General features: G+C 38.2%; 1 protein-coding gene across 1 annotated transcript; it reads right to left on the minus strand.

The window, feature by feature from the left end:
• Positions 1 to 566: 566 nt before the first annotated feature.
• On the minus strand, positions 567 to 17,690 carry STARD4 (StAR related lipid transfer domain containing 4). The gene is made up of 6 exons (XM_067731420.1): positions 17,408 to 17,690; positions 9,162 to 9,275; positions 8,165 to 8,214; positions 4,101 to 4,227; positions 3,123 to 3,237; positions 567 to 1,846 (listed from the first exon to the last, which is right to left on the minus strand). Exons 1-6 carry the CDS (start codon positions 17,444 to 17,446, stop codon positions 1,617 to 1,619), a joined length of 675 nt encoding a protein of 224 aa, XP_067587521.1. The 5' UTR covers positions 17,447 to 17,690; the 3' UTR covers positions 567 to 1,616.
• Between the last annotated feature and the right edge of the window lie 82 nt (positions 17,691 to 17,772).

A 17,772-nucleotide genomic window follows, 5' to 3' on the forward strand; every position in this document is an offset into this window, starting at 1 on the left:
TTCAAGTTAAGAGCATAGGATCGTTTGTGCATTGCTTCTATCAGACTATTTTCAATCTAAAATTTGTGAGATTATTCACTATGGATATTATGGTGCTGCCACCTTTTGCTTTTTTTGAACATCATCTCCATACCAAAACAGTAAAAATAAGTCAGCTCTACTTTTTCCACTTCAGCAAAATGGGTCTGAAGAACTATGACTTATGCTTTCTTTACACTCAGGAAAACACAGGAAAGTAAAACACAGATCACACCTTCATGCAATTGAACCACTATACAGTTTTGTGCTTTCGGTGGCCTATCTAGTAAATACTATTTCCAGAGCTCTCTTTACCCCATATTAACCAAAAGAAAAAAAAAAAGAAGAGAAAATGAAACAGTGGGAACAGTAATAATATCACATAAATAACTCACATTGAACACTGGAACAGATTTCAAGATGTGTGCATGTACACAAATATAAATATAGACAAAAATTTGCACGGACACTGAGTTCCCTCAAGTTCTCATCTTAGATGTAAACTAGGTGGATAGTTCAAAAGTCAAAGACCATGTGGAATGTTAAAATCATTTAGGAATGTTCATTTAATGCAGCCACAGAATCGAGAGACATATTATAGTCCATTCTAGTTATAAAATGACTCATCCAGGCATTTAGATAAATCTATGAATGCATTTGTTCTAGTTCCAGACTGAAGTTACATCACAATTGTGAATGCTTATGACGTAGTTATACTTTATGAGTTGAGTGACACATTTAAAACTCAAACATGTATAAAACATTCACTGAATTTGACTTTCTAGAGAGATGGTTCTCTATTGGTCAGTATTGGATACCACCACCCATTTCACATAACCCAGAATACTGTCCAATCAATGTGGTGTCCCAGCACATATCTGGCAGTTTTTCACACTGCCTTATTCATTCATAAATGCTTTTAAGACTCCTAAAATAAAAGCCCATAAAGATATGAATACATTTTTAAAGATATCTATAAAATAATACTATCCAGGTATCAAAACTGAATTGCATTTTACTATGATACCTATTCTTTTCTTATTTCTGATATTTTCAATAGGTAAAGTAGTACAAGTCAACTGACAATGAAGTTCATCTTTATAAAGTATAGAGAAGAGCTTTTTTTCTTTAGTCCAAGATATTGTTAAACTCATAGAGCATATGAGAAGTAAAGCATTAATATTTAACTCCTCCCAAAATTAAAACTTTTACAGAATGTTCATAAAGCTCTAAAATAGGTGATTTTAACCTACCAGCATGAAGCTTGGCTTTCTCTAATTTCTAAGAAGCCAAAATATTCATACTGAGGCACTATCCAATTTCTTAAGAGTTTGTGTCAAAGAACTATATCTACTTGGTGGATTTCTGTCATACTCTCCATTCCTAGACATATCACCATACCAAACAATGTGCAAATAACTGTTTAGGAAAACTGAAATGCCCACACTAGATAGCTATTTACTTTAGGAATAAAATAAACCAAAAACATCTCAAAATTTTCTACAGGCTATGCAGAAGACAGGAAAGGATGATTTTTACAGGCCATGCAGCTAAGAGAGAGTTGATTCAGGGAATATAATGCTATAAGTTTAAAAATATTATGCCTTTTGTAAGGCTTTTTGTAAATCACCATAGAAGTTGATTAAAGTGCTTGCCATGGCTGTATCTACTGCAGACTGGGGAATCATTCCACGCAGATCCGTCTGAATATAGCCTGTCAAAAGACTCCGGTTTGGACTGTCTTTAAGAGGAACACAAAACCAACCACAGGGATGGTTATATCCACGAACAAATTCTGATCTCTTTTCACTCCAGTCAAGACTTATCCCTACAAGGCAATTTAAAATGACACTATTAATAGCAATGACTGACATTAATCTAAAACTCTCACTAAAAAATATTATCAGATTTCTTATTTACATATTTTTCTTCTTATCCATGTAGATGAAAATTAAGCCCCAAGAGTGACCGTGGAAGAATGAAAAAGATAATTACTAAGTGGAATTCTGACAGAGGCTGGTAGATATGTAATGGGGAAAGTTCTAATCCCTTCAGAATAAATGGCATCATGTCATCCTGGTAACTCCTTGGAAACTACAAATCTTCTCTGTAGCAGCCAGGCCTCAAGGTACTAATAATCAAACCTATGTACCACCACTGCTCCCCACAGGCACTACCATATCAAACTTTGGTTCTGGCTGGTTCAGATTAAACAGGTAGATGTGTACCTACAACTGCCAACTCAAATATACCGTACATACAAAAATATTAATTTACCTATAGATATATTTTAGAAAGCAGGAGCCTTCTAATAGTATCTTTAATTTTGAAAAGAAAAATATTACACAGATCAAGGAAGGAAAAGTACTCTAACACATACCAAGCCTATTTTTTCTAAGTATATGACTAAGAAGCTGTTTCTTGAGAGTGACTTAGAAGGAAACCCAACGACTAGATCCCTTTCTTAGAGGCAGTCATGCATTCCATATTTGTTAGCTGTGACCTGAAGGATACTGTGTAACGGGGAACAAAAACTCATCAGAAAGATTGCAAAAACCTTCTCGATATTGTTATTTTAATCCCTAGGGTTTAGCATTTGCAAACAGAGCTTATTGATTATAAAATAACTATGGGGACTTCCCTGGTGGCGCAGTCGTTAAGAATCTGCCTGCCAATTCAGGGGACACAGGTTCGATCCCTGGTCCGGGAGGATCCCACATGCCGCGGAGCAACTGAGCCCATGTGCCACAACTACAGAGCCTGCGCTCTTAGAGCCCACAAGCCACAACTACTGAGCCCACATGCCACAACTACTGAAGCCCAGGTGCCTAGAGCCCGAGCTCCGTAATAAGAGAAGTCACCGCAATGAGAAGCCCACGCACTGCAACAAAGAGCAGCCCCCGCTCACCACAACTAGAGAAAGCCCGTGCATGCGCAGCAACAAAGACCCAATGCAGCCAAAAATAAATTAATTAAATAAAATAATTTTTTTAAAGATAAGTATGAAAGTTGAAAATGTATCTTGTGTAGAAAGAAACATCCAGCCTAGAAAACTCAAAATTTAAAACAAACCGAGAGAAAGTAAAAGGTTTTGAGACAATTACCACAGGATAAAAGCCCTTCTTTATAGTCCACAGTATAGGAGAAGTCAACAAACTCTCTTGGGGAAATTATATTCCAAAGCTGACCAGCAGTAGTATAACGCATCACACAGCAATTCTGAAAGAGAACAGGTAACAGCTGTTAGTACTATAGGAAATACATACATAGACTCATATATCATAAGTTAATCTGTAGTAAAACATTAACACTCACTTAAAATGTGTTATAATAAATATTAATAACATTTCTTACAGTGATTCTGACAGGTTTAGATCTCTATTCTATATCTCACGGAGACTGTATGGACTTGAAGAGGATATACAATCAAAACACAGAGGTAAGTTACCCAGTATCCAAATCTCTGTTTCAGTAGAGTCACCTCTTATCCTATATGATAAAAGTGGAAGCAGGTAGTATAGACTGTACGTGTATAAGATAAAATCCACAAGTACTTTGACTAAAACACCAAATGTGTCAATAAAGGAATCCAAACATGGCAAGGAATGAGTTAATAGAAACAGACAAAGAAAGAAAGCCACTTAGGTTACATAATTCTCTAACGCCTAAGGTGGCATTTTTATCTTTGATTTTGGCTAAATGTTAATGGAAAACCTACATACTATTACCTAGAAACCTGAATATGATGGTGGTATTTTCAGAATTTTAGATTTCAGAACCTCAGCTAAAGTTTTACAATTAAAGACACTGATGATTTTCTTAAGCAGCAAGGGTAAAGCTATTGCAGAAAACAAACTCAGTTCTGACTAACACTCATTAGTTAATATGAGGAAACTCAAGCTTTTTGAAAGGCAGCAAGGATTCCCCTGTGAGATCTTTGCCATGACTACTTATTCTCAAAGCAATGAATATAATGAATGCAAGTATACACACGTGCACATGCGCACACATACACACACACACACTCACACACACACACACACACACACACACAATCTGAAGCAACATTTCTATACAAATACCTCTTCAAAGTACTCCAAAATATCCAATGAGGTCATTAAGCTGTCCCAATCCAAGCGACAGGGACCTGGGCGTATATGGTCTATTACACTATTGACGACATCATCTATAACACCTTGGGCTTTGAAGCTGGAGAAAACATATGAAAGTCAAATGCTATTAGAATGAAAAATTTCAGCATGCTCTCACAGTTCAGAGCTCACATCAAAAAAAATAAAATTTAATGAAGATTTTTTAAAAAGAGTAAACCCCGACTTTTCCGATAAATTAGGTTCTGTCAATTATTTCATCAGAATGTACTCTAAAACGTCCTCAAATCTAATAAGAGATTTGAAGGCTATCTTATGCATTATCATAAACATAGTAAAATACCTTCATGTTATGGTGTAGCCAAGAGCAGTCCGTAGAACACTGTAATGCTTCCATTTATTTCGTATGCTCTTCTTTTCTCAGCTATGTTCTAACATGTTATTAGTATATGCATATTCTTACCCTAACTTTTGAAACCTTTTTATTAGGAATAGAAATATAGGTCACTCTAGAATAGAATGCCCAGGATTGACTCATGAATAATATCAGAACTTGACATATTTCAAAGGTGGCATTACATACCAGTAGGAAAAAGATATACTAGTTCAAAAATGGTGTTTGGATTCAACAGTTATCCTAACAGAGAGAATAAAAACTGAATTCTTACTTCACATCATTCAAAATACCTCCAGATAGACTAAATACCACTATGTAAAAGGTAAAACTTTTAAATTTTGAGAAAAATATACAAGTGACCATCTTTGTGACCTCAGGATACAGGGGGATTACTTGAATACATAAAACACACAGAAACACAAATTACACAAGATGGTTAAAATTTAAAACTTACATACCACAAATGACAAAATAAGTAATTTCTTTAAAAACAAGCCACAGAGTGGAAGAAGATAAGTGCAACACATATATACAGATATATACTTACTATAGAGCATATATGATTAATTCCTATGAAACAATGAGAAGAGGACAATCCAAACAAAAGATGGGCAAAGGACAAGATTGACCTGAAATGTCAATAAACTTAGAGAAGATGCTCAATTTCACTCATAATCAAGTAATTACTAGCAATACACCATCTCATACCCCTGAAAAACTGACAGAGATTAAAAACTTAATAACAAGTGTTGAATGGAAGGGAATGAGAACTCTCAAAGTGCTACCACCACTTTAGAGAGCAATTTGGCAACATGCAGTAAAGTGGGATGATGTATGTCCCTAAGACACAGGCACACCCCAAGAAAATGTTACATGTGTGTAGAAGGAGGCATGTACCAAAAAGCTTACTGTAGAGAAGAATTCACAACAACCTGAAAATTCATCAGTAGGCAAACTTGCAAACACAGATAAACACATTGTGGTATATGAATACAGAAGTGAAAGACTAGATCAACATGTAACAACACGGGTAACTCTTGAAAACACAGTATTGAACAGAAAAAATTAAAGCGTATTACTAAAACACACACACACACACACACAAAGTGTGAAACAGGAATAATACACACAACTTCAAGAGAGTAGTTATCTCTGGGGAGGAAAGAAAAGAGAGGTAGATTGACTTTAACTCCATCATTGTTTTCAGGGATCTTTTTTCTCTTTTTAAGCATCTGAAGCCTTTTTATCATTTTGTAAATCTCTCAAGCTCAAGCTTCTATTATGTTCCATCCTAAGTCTGCTCTTCTGCCTGTGTTCTCTAACTTGGGGTGAGGGTGGGGGTAGGAGGTGGGTAATACAAATTACTTCAGGCACAAATTAGAAATCTGGGATTCAATTTCGACTCTTCTTTTTCTCTTAACCCCATTCCAATAGTCAGAACTAATAAGTCACCATGTTTCATCAAGATGATTTTCCAAACGTAAACTGCTTAGAACAATATCTGGTTTTCAATAAATGTTAGTTATCATCGCCATCATCATCATCACCACCACCATCACTATTATAAATCTCTTTCAAGTTCATTTGTCCTTTTCAACTCCCATGCTATGTCCTTAGTTTGGGAACTCTGTGTCCAACTCAACACTGCATCAGTTTCTAGCTCTTCTGATCATATAACTCTTTAAGAATCTGAAAAAAGCCACAGATCTCTTCCCAGGAACATACACATTGTCACAAAACTTTGTATACAATCTTAGGGACACTTCAAGAAGCTAGCCATGGACCCCCAGGATACAAGCTCTTCTCTAAACTTTCCATGCTCATTTCTCTTTCACAATTGTTATTAGAATAAATGCAAAATCCTCTGAGGACCTGGGATGTATGGGTAGGGTTGAGCAGTAGGTAACGCAAAACTGAGTGCCTTAGTTTAGAATTCAAAAATCCTTCAGAGGGCTTCCCTGGTGGCGCAGTGGTTGAGAGTCTGCCTGCCGATGCAGGGGACACGGGTTCGTGCCCCGGTCCGGGAAGATCCCACATGCCGCGGAGCGGCTGGGCCCGTGAGCCATGGCCGCTGAGCCTGCGCGTCCAGAGCCTGTGCTCCGCAATGGGAGAGGCCACAACAGTGAGAGGCCCGCGTACCGCAAAAAAAAAAAAAAAAAATCCTTCAGACATCCTCTCCCCACCCCCATACTTAATGCTCCAGCTATACAAACACAATTTCAACTTCCCTAAATAAACTCCTTAAAGTGTTTCCCATCTGTGTGAACGTAGTAAATGAAATGCTCTCTGCCTGGAATATGAATTTATCCTTCATTCCCTAAGAAATATCTATTCGTTCTTTAAGACTCCGCTCCAATATTAGCTCCCCTATGAAGTTTTTCCATATCACCAAGCATAGTGCTCCCTTGGCACTTTTTACACTTTTTCGCCCCAGCAGGGATTACTGATCTAAAGGATTAACTTCTACACTTGCTTACAATGTTTAATCCAACTCCAATTTCCCTGTCCTCATAAATACTGTACAACTTATCTTCCTGGAAACGCTATCTTTGGTAATACACTTCAAAATACACTGTATATAGTAAGTTCAGTCAACAGTTTCATTTTAAAAAGTGCTGAGTCCCAAGGATGTGACTATTCCACTCCAATTTCACGTGGCAACTATCTCCTCTGGCTTTAAAAAACAATATTTTTTTTACTGGTTAAAGGCATAATTCGTGTTCAACTATATGCAAAAATCAAAAAACAGAAGTAAAAATCACACATAAAACTGACATCTAGAGGTATATATTTTGTGTTAAATAAAACATTTTAATATATAAAAAATATATATTTAAAGTCAACCCATGATTGTGCTACATACAGTTTAGTATTCTGCTTTATTCACTTTTCATTGTATCTTGAGCATTTTATTATGTTTTTAAAGACTGTAAAATAGCACATTTTATAATTTAATCATTCCCCAACAATTGATTATTCAGGTTGTTTGTAATTTTTAATATTTTAAGTAATACTGTGATGGAAGAGAAGTTTAAATAACTATTAATTTTCCCATGATTTCTTCAAGATAAATTTCTTAGAATAAAATATGCTACAGGTGCTTCCCTAGTGGCGCAGTGGTTGAGAGTCCACCTGCCGATGCAGGGGACACGGGTTCGTGCCCCGGTCCGGGAGAATCCCACATGCCGCGGAGGGGCTGGGCCCGTAGGCCGCGGCTGCTGGGCCTGCGCATCTGAAGCCTGTGCTCCGCAGCGGGAGAGGCCATGACGGTGAGAGGCCCGTGCAAAAAAATAAAATAAAAAAAAATAAAATATGCTACAGCACTGAATAAATGCAGAAAGAATATCAGAAGGGTCTTATACACCATAGTAAGAAATTAAGATTTTATCAGCTATCTGATATCATTAATGATATCATATTATTTATGATCCCCTCACCACCAACTCTGTCCACCAGGGATATGGACATTTTAAAGGCTTTGAATTCATAACAGGATTTGCTTCTCAGAAAGTTTAACATCTTAAAGCAAAAGCCAAATTTTGCTGGCAATGATCATTCAGTGATCATGTGTGTAGGTGTGTATATATCTGAAGTTTAGCAATGTCCTAAGAGCTACGTAACACTACAGGAATTTACTTACAGATATCCATTATATTCTTCTGAAGGTTTCCTCCAAATTGTTACATCTTTCTAGAAAAATAAAAACAGTGTATACTGATAATTACATAGGTGGAAACCTGGATATAAAACTGACAATTTCATAAATTCTACAGCATTAGCTTTTGCATGAAAATAAAACATAAGTAAATATTCAAAGAAATACACAAAAGTAATTTATACCATAAAATAATCCATATCTGAATTTCTTCTGTATCTGAAAGTAGTACACATCTTATTTAAATTACAAACCCCTACAAAAGGTTTTTCAATAGCTTAATGACACCCAAACACTGTTAAGATTTGGTGATGGCACTATCTCATTGGCCATTATTATTTGCCGCATTCCAATCTCATCTGTTTACCATTACTGACACATTTAGACTGAGATAATAGAAATGTTAAATACTTCATTCTGAACTTGCTCACATCTTTTTAAAATTAAACAATTCAAATCTATTATGACAGTGCTACCTTGAATTAGTCCCTACATTTTTTTCTAGATCATTTCCCAAGAAATTCTGAATAGCAGAATAGACAGAGGACTTAACTGGAAGAGTCCTGGGTTCAAGGATTGGCTCTGTCAACACTCAGGTATGTCATATTGGTAAAAAAATACTAACTGGCCATTCTCACAGGCTTGTTAAAATATCTGAAACAATTTCAAATTATCAATTACTATACTTCCTTAAACTGACAATGACACATTTTATTTACTGACTTGAGAGGCTGCTCTTTACAATCTTGTTGCCATGAGTCTATTCTTGTGTCCAATATCTGAAGAACTAATGAAAGCAGTGCAGGATTATTATGTTTCTTCCTTTGTGAGACAGTAAACCATCAACTATATTAGCACATTTATCTATCCTGCACATTCATCTAAAGTATGGTCCATATTTTTCCGTACCATTTTGAAAGTCATCCACCAGCTCATTAGACAGAAGATACACCCTCAAACATAAGTAATTTAATTAATTTACCATTTTCTTAGCAACTCGCCACTTGTCATCTTCAAGGCTGTGGTATTGGATGAGAGTGTTTTTAAGTCTAGTCGCCAAAACAGCTGCATCAGGCAGGTCTTCCATTTGTTTTCCCTGTTACAGAGACTAAGATTATCATCAGCAAATACCAGAGTTAGATGCAGTTGGGTCTCAAATATGGCTTCATAAAAGAATCACCTGGGGAGTTGTAAAAGATACCTATACCCGGACCCCATCCCAAATCAACTAATCAGGATCCCTGAGGGTAAGACCTGGCCATAGATTTTTTTTCTAAAAGCTTCCAAGGTGTGAAACACATAGGGATAAGAATCACATATGTTGAGTTATTAAAATCACTCATATAAAAAATAAAATACAATCCTATTTCCCTTTCTAATAGAATCTAACCCAAAGGAATAAATTATAAAATTCCAGATAACTTAAAAGAAAAAAAAATACTGCTTTTTCAAAAATACAAAAATAACACACAAGGCATAAACTCTTTAAAAATTCCTTAGAGATTCAGCCATTGAAAATTTTCATTTTACCAGCCAACAGATATAGGACTCATTCTAGCAAATAAATGACAACCACAATTGGAAACCTCCTCTTACATCCTTTAAGGATAGGGCTAGAGACCTCTGAAGAATTTCTAAAGTTTGAAGAACTCTATTGTCTTCAGTGTTTTATTTCATTTGATGAAGTGTCATAGGATTCAGTGAGCTATCTGTGTAACATAGGAGGTGATATGAAGACCTTAGAACCACCAGTACAGCATAAGTAAGTGGTTTATAATTTTAAGGCAATAATTTTAACTATACAGAGAGGAAAGTACTATATCATTAATAATTCCAAAGGTATGTTATTGTTCAACAATACTTTAAAAGGGAAATGATTACTAATCTTTAAAGATAATAAACTTAATATAATGAGGGATTCTATAACGTGATCATTTTAAAACATTGCTGCAAATCCTGTGACACACTTCCCATCAAGAGGGATTGACATATATACACTACTATGTATAAAATAGATAACTAATGAACACCGACTGTATAGCACAGGGAACTCTACTCAGTGCTCTGTGGTGACCTAAATGGGAAGGAAATCCAAGGAAGAGGGGATATATGTATATGTATAGCTGATTCACTTTGCTGTACAGCAGAAACTAACACAACATTATAAAGCAACTATACTCCAATAAAAATAAAGTGAAAAAAATGAATAAAAAGCAACAAAGCATTTACAATGAAAAAAAAAAAAAAAGAGGTGCAGTCTGTGACGCTGCATGACCTCTGCAGCTAGGTTAGAAAATTCCATGCAGCCTCTGTACGTCACTCTTAGAATAATCGCTCTGGGAGCCTTTGATCAACATGTAAGCATACAAGAAATCTGGTTATCCTGAAGCTGATATGTGGAAAGGCCCAGGTGGAAAGAAGAGGAAGGGAGGAAAAAAAGGAGAGGGAAAGACAGAGACAGACAGACAGACACACACACACACAGATCCAAAATCCCACATCCAGAAGCCTATATTTAGGGCTTCACGCCTAATGGGCATCTCTTGCTGCCCCAGTCTTCCTTCAATTTGCCTCTGTCTTCCTCATCTTAATAATTTTACTATTAAAATGATAATTGAGCCAGTTGCTCAATGTCAAAAACCTTGGAATCACCCTTAATAGGTATTAGGAGATTCATCACATACCATTGCCTACAATACTCTTCTCCTACTGGTTTTCTTTCTGTCCCTTAAATACATCAAGCTTGTCACTGACTTCGGGCCTTTGCATTTACTATTATTTCTCTACCTGGATTAGTAGATCCCAAATCTGAGCATGACTAATAACAACCTGTAATAATAATTTCAGATTAAACCTCCTGTCCTTAATACAACCTTCCCCAAATCACTATTATACCCTTCTTTTATTTTCTTCATAGTGCATCACTATGTGAAATTAACTTGTTTATTTATTGATGTACTATATTCTACTCTTTGACTACCATGTCCCCAACTAACAGAGTGGCTGTCCCATGTCTGCCTTTTTCACTACTATATCCCCACCAACTAGAACACTACCTGGAACACAGTAGGACCTTAATATTTGTTGAAGTGTGTTTGCTTCAAAACATGATTTATTTGGTGTTAACTTCTCTCCTTTTGGTGCCATGGTACTCTCCAGTAAAAGGCTAAAGAAGAAAAGGCTTTGGAAGAAAGCTGTCCATTTACAGGATCATGAAGTTACTACTAAAAAGGAGATCAAGAAAAGATCTAAATGAAATATCAAGGCTCAAACCTCTATGGGAATAAGGATGCAATTCTCACTACAAATGCATACATCAGAATCATGTTGTTATAATTTGTAATAGCTGTTAATGTTGACAAAGAATCTCTCCTTGGTTGGGCTCCTCTGAGTCCTCTTTTTTTTTTTGGCTGCATCAGGTCTTAGTTGTGGCATGCAGAATCTTCAGTAGTGGTGCGGGCTCTTCATTGCGGCATGCGGGCTTCTCTCTACTTGGGGTGCGCAGGCTCCAGAGCACACAGGCTCAGTAGTTGCGGCACGCAGTCTCTCTAGTTGTGAGGCACGGGCTCTAGAGCACATGGGCTTAGTTGCCTCATGGCATGTGGGATCTTAGTTCCCCGACCAGAGATCAAACCCGCATCCCTTGCATTGGAAGGCAGATTCTTAACCACTGGACCACCAGGGAAGTCTCCTCTGAGTCCTCTTTGTGACGAGGCCTAGCTCTTGGGCTTGTCCTTGGACCCCTTAGTCTAGTTTTAGCAAGAATCCTGCTGAGTCAGTTTAGTGAAAATCCCCTACCCTCAAATTTCCTTATCCCACCCTCAATCTTATCCCCCTGGCCTGCCTTCAGCAAGAATCCTGTCAAGTTGGTTTAAGGCAAATCCCCCTTCCTCTAATGTTTCCTCCTAGTAATTTTCATTCACTGACACCCACCCTGCTTCTTGGCTATACACCCCTACGTGCCCTTGTTGTATTCAGAATGAAGCCTAGTTCTATACCAAGGTTTCTTTTCCACTATTGCAATAGTTATTGAATAAGATTTGCCTTTACCACTTTCATGTGTGTCTGCCTCTGGTTTTCTGTGACACCGTTTTTGGATATTAGATTTCATGGTCCACAGCCAGATAGTCCGATTCAGTGGGTCTGCTCTAGAATAGGCCCCAGATCTAGGTCCTATAAAAAGCCTCACTGATCATTCTTTTAACCAGTCGGGAGTGACAGCCACTAATCTAAAATCTAAAGTGACAAAGTCAGTGCTATAGTCAATATTTAACCAGCACAAAGTAGAACATAAAAGCCATGAAACATGATAAACACTAAAATGATATAAGGGGATTCAAGATGGCGGAAGAGTAAGACGCGGAGATCACCTTCCTCCACACAGATACACCAGAAATACATCTACCCGTGGAACAACTCCTACAGAACACCTACTGAACTCTGGCAGAAGACCTCAGACTTCCCTAAAGGCAAGAAACTCCCCACGTACCTGGGTAGGGCAAAAGAAAAAAGAATAAACAGAAACAAAAGGATAGGGACGGGACCTGCACCAGTGGGAGGGAGCTGTGGAAGAAAGGTTTCCACACACTAGGAAGCCCCTTCGCAGGCGGAGACTGCGGGTGGCAGAGGCGGAAAGCTTCGGAGCCGCGGAGGAGAGCACAGCAACAGGGGTGTGGGGGGCAAAGCGGAGAGATTCCCACACAGAGGATCGGTGCCGACCGGCACTCACCAGCCCGAGAGGCTTGTCTGCTCAGAATGGCCATCATCAAAAAATCTAGAAACAATGAATGCTGGAGAGGGTGTGGAGAAAAGGGAACCCTCTTGCACTGTTGGTGGGAATGTAAATTGATACAGCCACTATGGAGAACAGTATGGAAGTTCCTTAAAAAACTACAAATAGAACTACCATATGACCCAGCGATCCCACTACTGGGCATATACCCTGAGAAAACCATAATTCAAAAAGAGTCATGTACCAAGATGTTCATTGCAGCTCTATTTACAATAGCCAGGACATGGAAACAAACTAAGTGTCCATCGACAGATGAATGGATAAAGAAGATGTGGCACACATATACAATGGAATATCACTCTGCCATAAAAAGAAACGAAACTGAGTTATTTGTAGTGAGGTGGATGGACTTAGAGTCTGTCATACAGAGTGAAGTAAGTCAGAAAGAGAAAAACAAATACCGTATGCTAACACATATATATGGAATGTAAAAAAAAAAAATATGGTCATGAAGAACCTAGGGCCAAGACAGGAATAAAGACGCAGACCTACTAGAGAATGGACTTGAGGACATGGTGAGGGGGAAGGGTAAGCTGGGACAAAGTGAGAGATGGCATGGACATATATACACTACCAAACGTAAAATAGATAGCTAGTGGGAAGCAGCCGCATAGCACAGGAAGATGAGCTCAGTGTTTTGTGACCACCTAGAGGGGTGGGATAGGGAGGGCGGGAGGGAGGGAGACGCAAGAGGGAAGAGATATGGGGATATATGTGTATGTATAGCTGATTCACTTTGTTATAAAGCAGAAACTAACACACAATTGTAAAGCAATTATACTCCAATAAAGATGTTAAAAAAAAGAGTAAATACTGCAAACAAATTATGCTGAAAAAAATAAAGAAAAAAGATATGATATGGAAAAACTGAAATAAAATGATACAGAAGTTCAGGGAGGAAAATAAAAAAACTTTTCCTGTATTTTCTTATGCTCTGTCCCTGAGACCTGCAATTAAATTGACAAAAGATAGATTAACAGAAAAAAAGGCAAAGTTTACTTGATGTCAATATTTAATTTTTTTATGCAAAGAGGCTTTCATAGAAAATAACTGGAGACTCAGAGAAGCTTATATACCCTGAGCTTATACACCATCTTAAAGGGTGATAAACTCTGGAGAAATGACAAGACAAGGGAAAAGGGGTATGAGCTTCTAGGGGTGGTAAATTATGGCAAGATAAATATATGGGAAGAGACTAATAAAAGGTAAACACACACACACAAAAAAAAGGTAAAGGTTATTTTAGTGAAGTTTGTTTGTGTAGACCATCTCAGTTCAACTTTCTATCTCCAGTGATAGCCGTTATTCTCCTGGTATAGGAGAGAGGAGAGGGAAGACCTTCACCAAAGGATATTTATGTCCCATTTTTAGGCAGATAGTGGAAGGATAAATGGTTCTTTCCGTGTCTGCTGCTTCCTAATTGCCTTCAGCTCAAAGTAACCTTTATTCTGAAGTGGCATGTTTTGGGGTGGTATATCCCTTCAGAAACATGGGAAAGTATATATAGAAAATTCAGTAATATAGAATTTTGGATCTATGAAAGTGATGTGAAATATCTAATAATTATAGATCCTACCCATAAGAAGTAGATTAGCTCATTTAGAAAGTCTGCCAGTCAGGAATAGATCCCATTTCCACTCAAGAGACTGCCAACTTGATAGCCAGTACAATGACCTTATTTAAGGGTATGTTATAAACAAACACAAGTTCTTAGAGAGGACTTGAAAAAGAAATTTTATTTATCCATCACTAAGGATCATTATGATTAAACAACATTCTTTAAATCCAAAGGTCACATGCCAGGTTCCTGTGGCTAGCAGATAAGAGTATTTTCAAAACTCTTTGATAGAAATCAAAGATGAAGTGGAAAGCTACTGTTAGCATAGACAACATTACCTTTAGGTAAATCTAGCATACAAAAAGTAAGCAATAAAAACTACCTATAAAGATGAGAATCTGAAACTTTAAGGTGTTTACCTTAGTTATCATTAACTCCTACTGGTTAGTATAAAATCCAAACTCCCTAATATGTCTTATGGGCCCTTTTATATTTTGGCCAAGCTCATTGCCTAATTTCTACTCTTCTTTCCTGGACCCCTCTTAAGACTATGTTAGCTCTCCCGCCAATGTTAAAAACTCCTATTAATGAGCCTCTCTAGTGGTGGTAGGAGGTAGGAAAGGAAGAAAATAAAGTAAGTATAAACTTGGAAATCTCTTTTAGCCCAATGAAGTATTTAACCAGGCAGTTAATCTTGATGAAAAAAATCCATGCAAGGGTTAAGTCCAAAGGGAATAACAGTTACTTTCTAAACTGATCATCTGTGTTTAGACAGGCAAGACAGAGAATCTCTCAAAAACCAAGGTGGGCTGGGGATAGGGGAACAATATTGGGATTATCAAGGTCTTGGTGCTCTCTTAATATAATAGGGCACTCACATTAATTGAAAAGAAAGCATGCAATATGCCCTATTGTAATCTCTATCTGTGGAGAATGTCAGGAAATGTTTTAAATACCATTCTGAACTCCCTCTTTCTTTTATTCTCCTTGCTGACCTTATAGCACGAAACTCTCCAACACTTCCATGTCAGAGAAAACAGGTACCACTTAACTGTATCAGAATCTAACAGCTCCATAAATGGGTTATATACTCTTGACAATTCTATAGCCAGGTGCTAAGTAATGTCCACCTTTTTTCTTTCTTACTCTAACCTTTTTGGTCACGTTTTCTATGTTTATGTTTTTGAAGTGACTACTAGTGTAGGCAGTTGCTGCCACCATTGAGTGGGCAGCCTTCACAGGTTAAAAAATTTTCTTGGGCTTCCCTGGTGGCGCAGTGGTTGAGAGTCTGCCTGCCGATGCAGCGGACACGGGTTCGCGCCCCGGTCTGGAGAGATCCCACATACCGTGAAGTGGCTAGGCCCGTGAGCCGTGGCCGCTAAGCCTGCGCGTCCAGAGCCTGTGCTCCGCAACGGGAGAGGCCACAACAGTGAGAGGCCCTCGTACCACCAAAAAAAAAAAAAAAAAACTTTCTTGAGGCCATCTATCAGCACCACAGTCTTTGACGGATACAATTTTAATTTTTGTCAAATGTCAGTGAAATGGCCATAGGTTTTAATTAACTATGGAATATAATAAACATTTTAACCTCTAATAAAAAGTGAATGCCATAAAAATCCGTTTGTACTTATGTAGTATGATTAAGTCAGAATTTACGTATTAAAGAAACTCATATCAGAATCGTTTCACCTTCCATTACCTGATTGATATGTTTCATGTATGTGAATAGCTTCAATTTAACATGCCATAGATCTTCCCCAAGATGTGCAAACCAAGGCCTTGTAAATTAAATATTTTCTACCTAACATAAAAATTCCAGCATAGGCTTAATTGCCAATCAATTTTGAATTAGTAATTTAGCTTTTCCAATTAGTCAAATACGGTAGTTTCTCATTTTTGAGACTGGCTGTGGCAGGAATGCAACAGGGTAAGTCTTCATCTGCAATGTGACTGATGATACTCCGATTCAGTGCTCACTTTGGCTTATTTTAGGACAAGCTTTACAACACCAATGAGACTTTTACAACACTTAAGACAATATTAATTTCTAATAATGTCACAGCTTTAAGTTTGAGTCCAAGTTAATGTTCAAGCTCCTAATGCTCTAATCCTTTATTTAAAAACATAATAATAGCTAACATTTATTGATCATTTACTATGTGATCAGTCTTTCTGGCCACTTCAAATTGTATTATTTCATTTAATCCTCATAAATAACCTTAAGAGCCCATCCTATTATTGTCTCTATTTTACAGAAAGGGAAAGTATCAACACGGAGGTTAAGTCACTTGTCCAAGATCACACAGCCCATAAGTGATGGAGCCAGAATTCCAACCCAGGACCTCTGCCTCCAGAGACTGAAGGTCTATTCTGTAAAACACTGGAAGCTGATCAAAGGCTGCAAGAGACTCTAAAAATCTGACATCATGTTGAATTTGCCATATTTTGTCTTGGCTGCTGAACCTAAAAAATCTCAGGTAATCTTTCTTAATTGTAAATTAGGGATAACAGCAACATTAAGTTATTGAGGAATTACAAGAGTTAATATATTTAGTACCGAACTTGGAAGATAGTAAGCACTCGGAAAACACTGCCTCTTAACAACACAGCTCCGTCAAAGCCTGGTGTGAGGGAATGGACCTTCTGTTGTCTGTGCACCTACTAAGAACCAGGAAGCACTGTGCCCATCACAGAACGGTATCTCAATGAATCTTCACCCAGGCCCCCCGAAGCGAGGTTATTACCGCCCTTTCCCCATTTAACAGATGAAGTAACTTGGGCCTAATCAGCGTCCTAACGCTGATGAACTGGGTTGAGGAGGAGAGGGGCAAGCCCTGGGATCCAACCAGCGCGACCCTTACCCTCAGTTTCCTCTTACCTGTGAGGTCCACACACGTCCGGACGCCGGTTCCGCCATCCTGGACTTCCACGGCGGCTTCCCTCTCCCACTGCCCGGAGCAGCTCCGGGAAGACCACCCTGTCGCTCCGCCTCTAGGCGGCCTCACCTCCGTGCTTCTACTCAAGGCTACTTGAGGTGAAGCAAGGAGTGCGACCGAGATCAGGCGTGCGAGGTAGACAGGAAACTCACTCTTTCTGCAATACTAGCTCTACAGCTCTCTTGGCTTCCCCGCCCGCCGAGGCCACCGGCGGCAGCAGCCAATGGTCGCCAAGCCACTGCCAGTTGCAGCCAATTGGAAGGCATCAAGCCTTCCGGGGAAGGCGGGCCGAACCCCGCAACCACGC

This window comes from Pseudorca crassidens, chromosome 3, assembly GCF_039906515.1.
Source record: "Pseudorca crassidens isolate mPseCra1 chromosome 3, mPseCra1.hap1, whole genome shotgun sequence".
In the NCBI taxonomy this organism is placed as follows: domain Eukaryota; kingdom Metazoa; phylum Chordata; class Mammalia; order Artiodactyla; family Delphinidae; genus Pseudorca; species Pseudorca crassidens.

Coding starts and splice junctions, on each gene's coding strand:
- STARD4 (XM_067731420.1), bottom strand. CDS start 17,446: ATGGCGGAACCGGCGTCCGGACGTGTGTGGACCTCACAG. Junction 9,276..17,407: donor GACGTGTGTGGACCTCACAG/GTAAGAGGAAAC, acceptor TCTCTGTAACAG/GGAAAACAAATGGAAGACCT. Junction 1,847..3,122: donor AGAAGGGCTTTTATCCTGTG/GTAATTGTCTCA, acceptor ATTGCCTTGTAG/GGATAAGTCTTGACTGGAGT.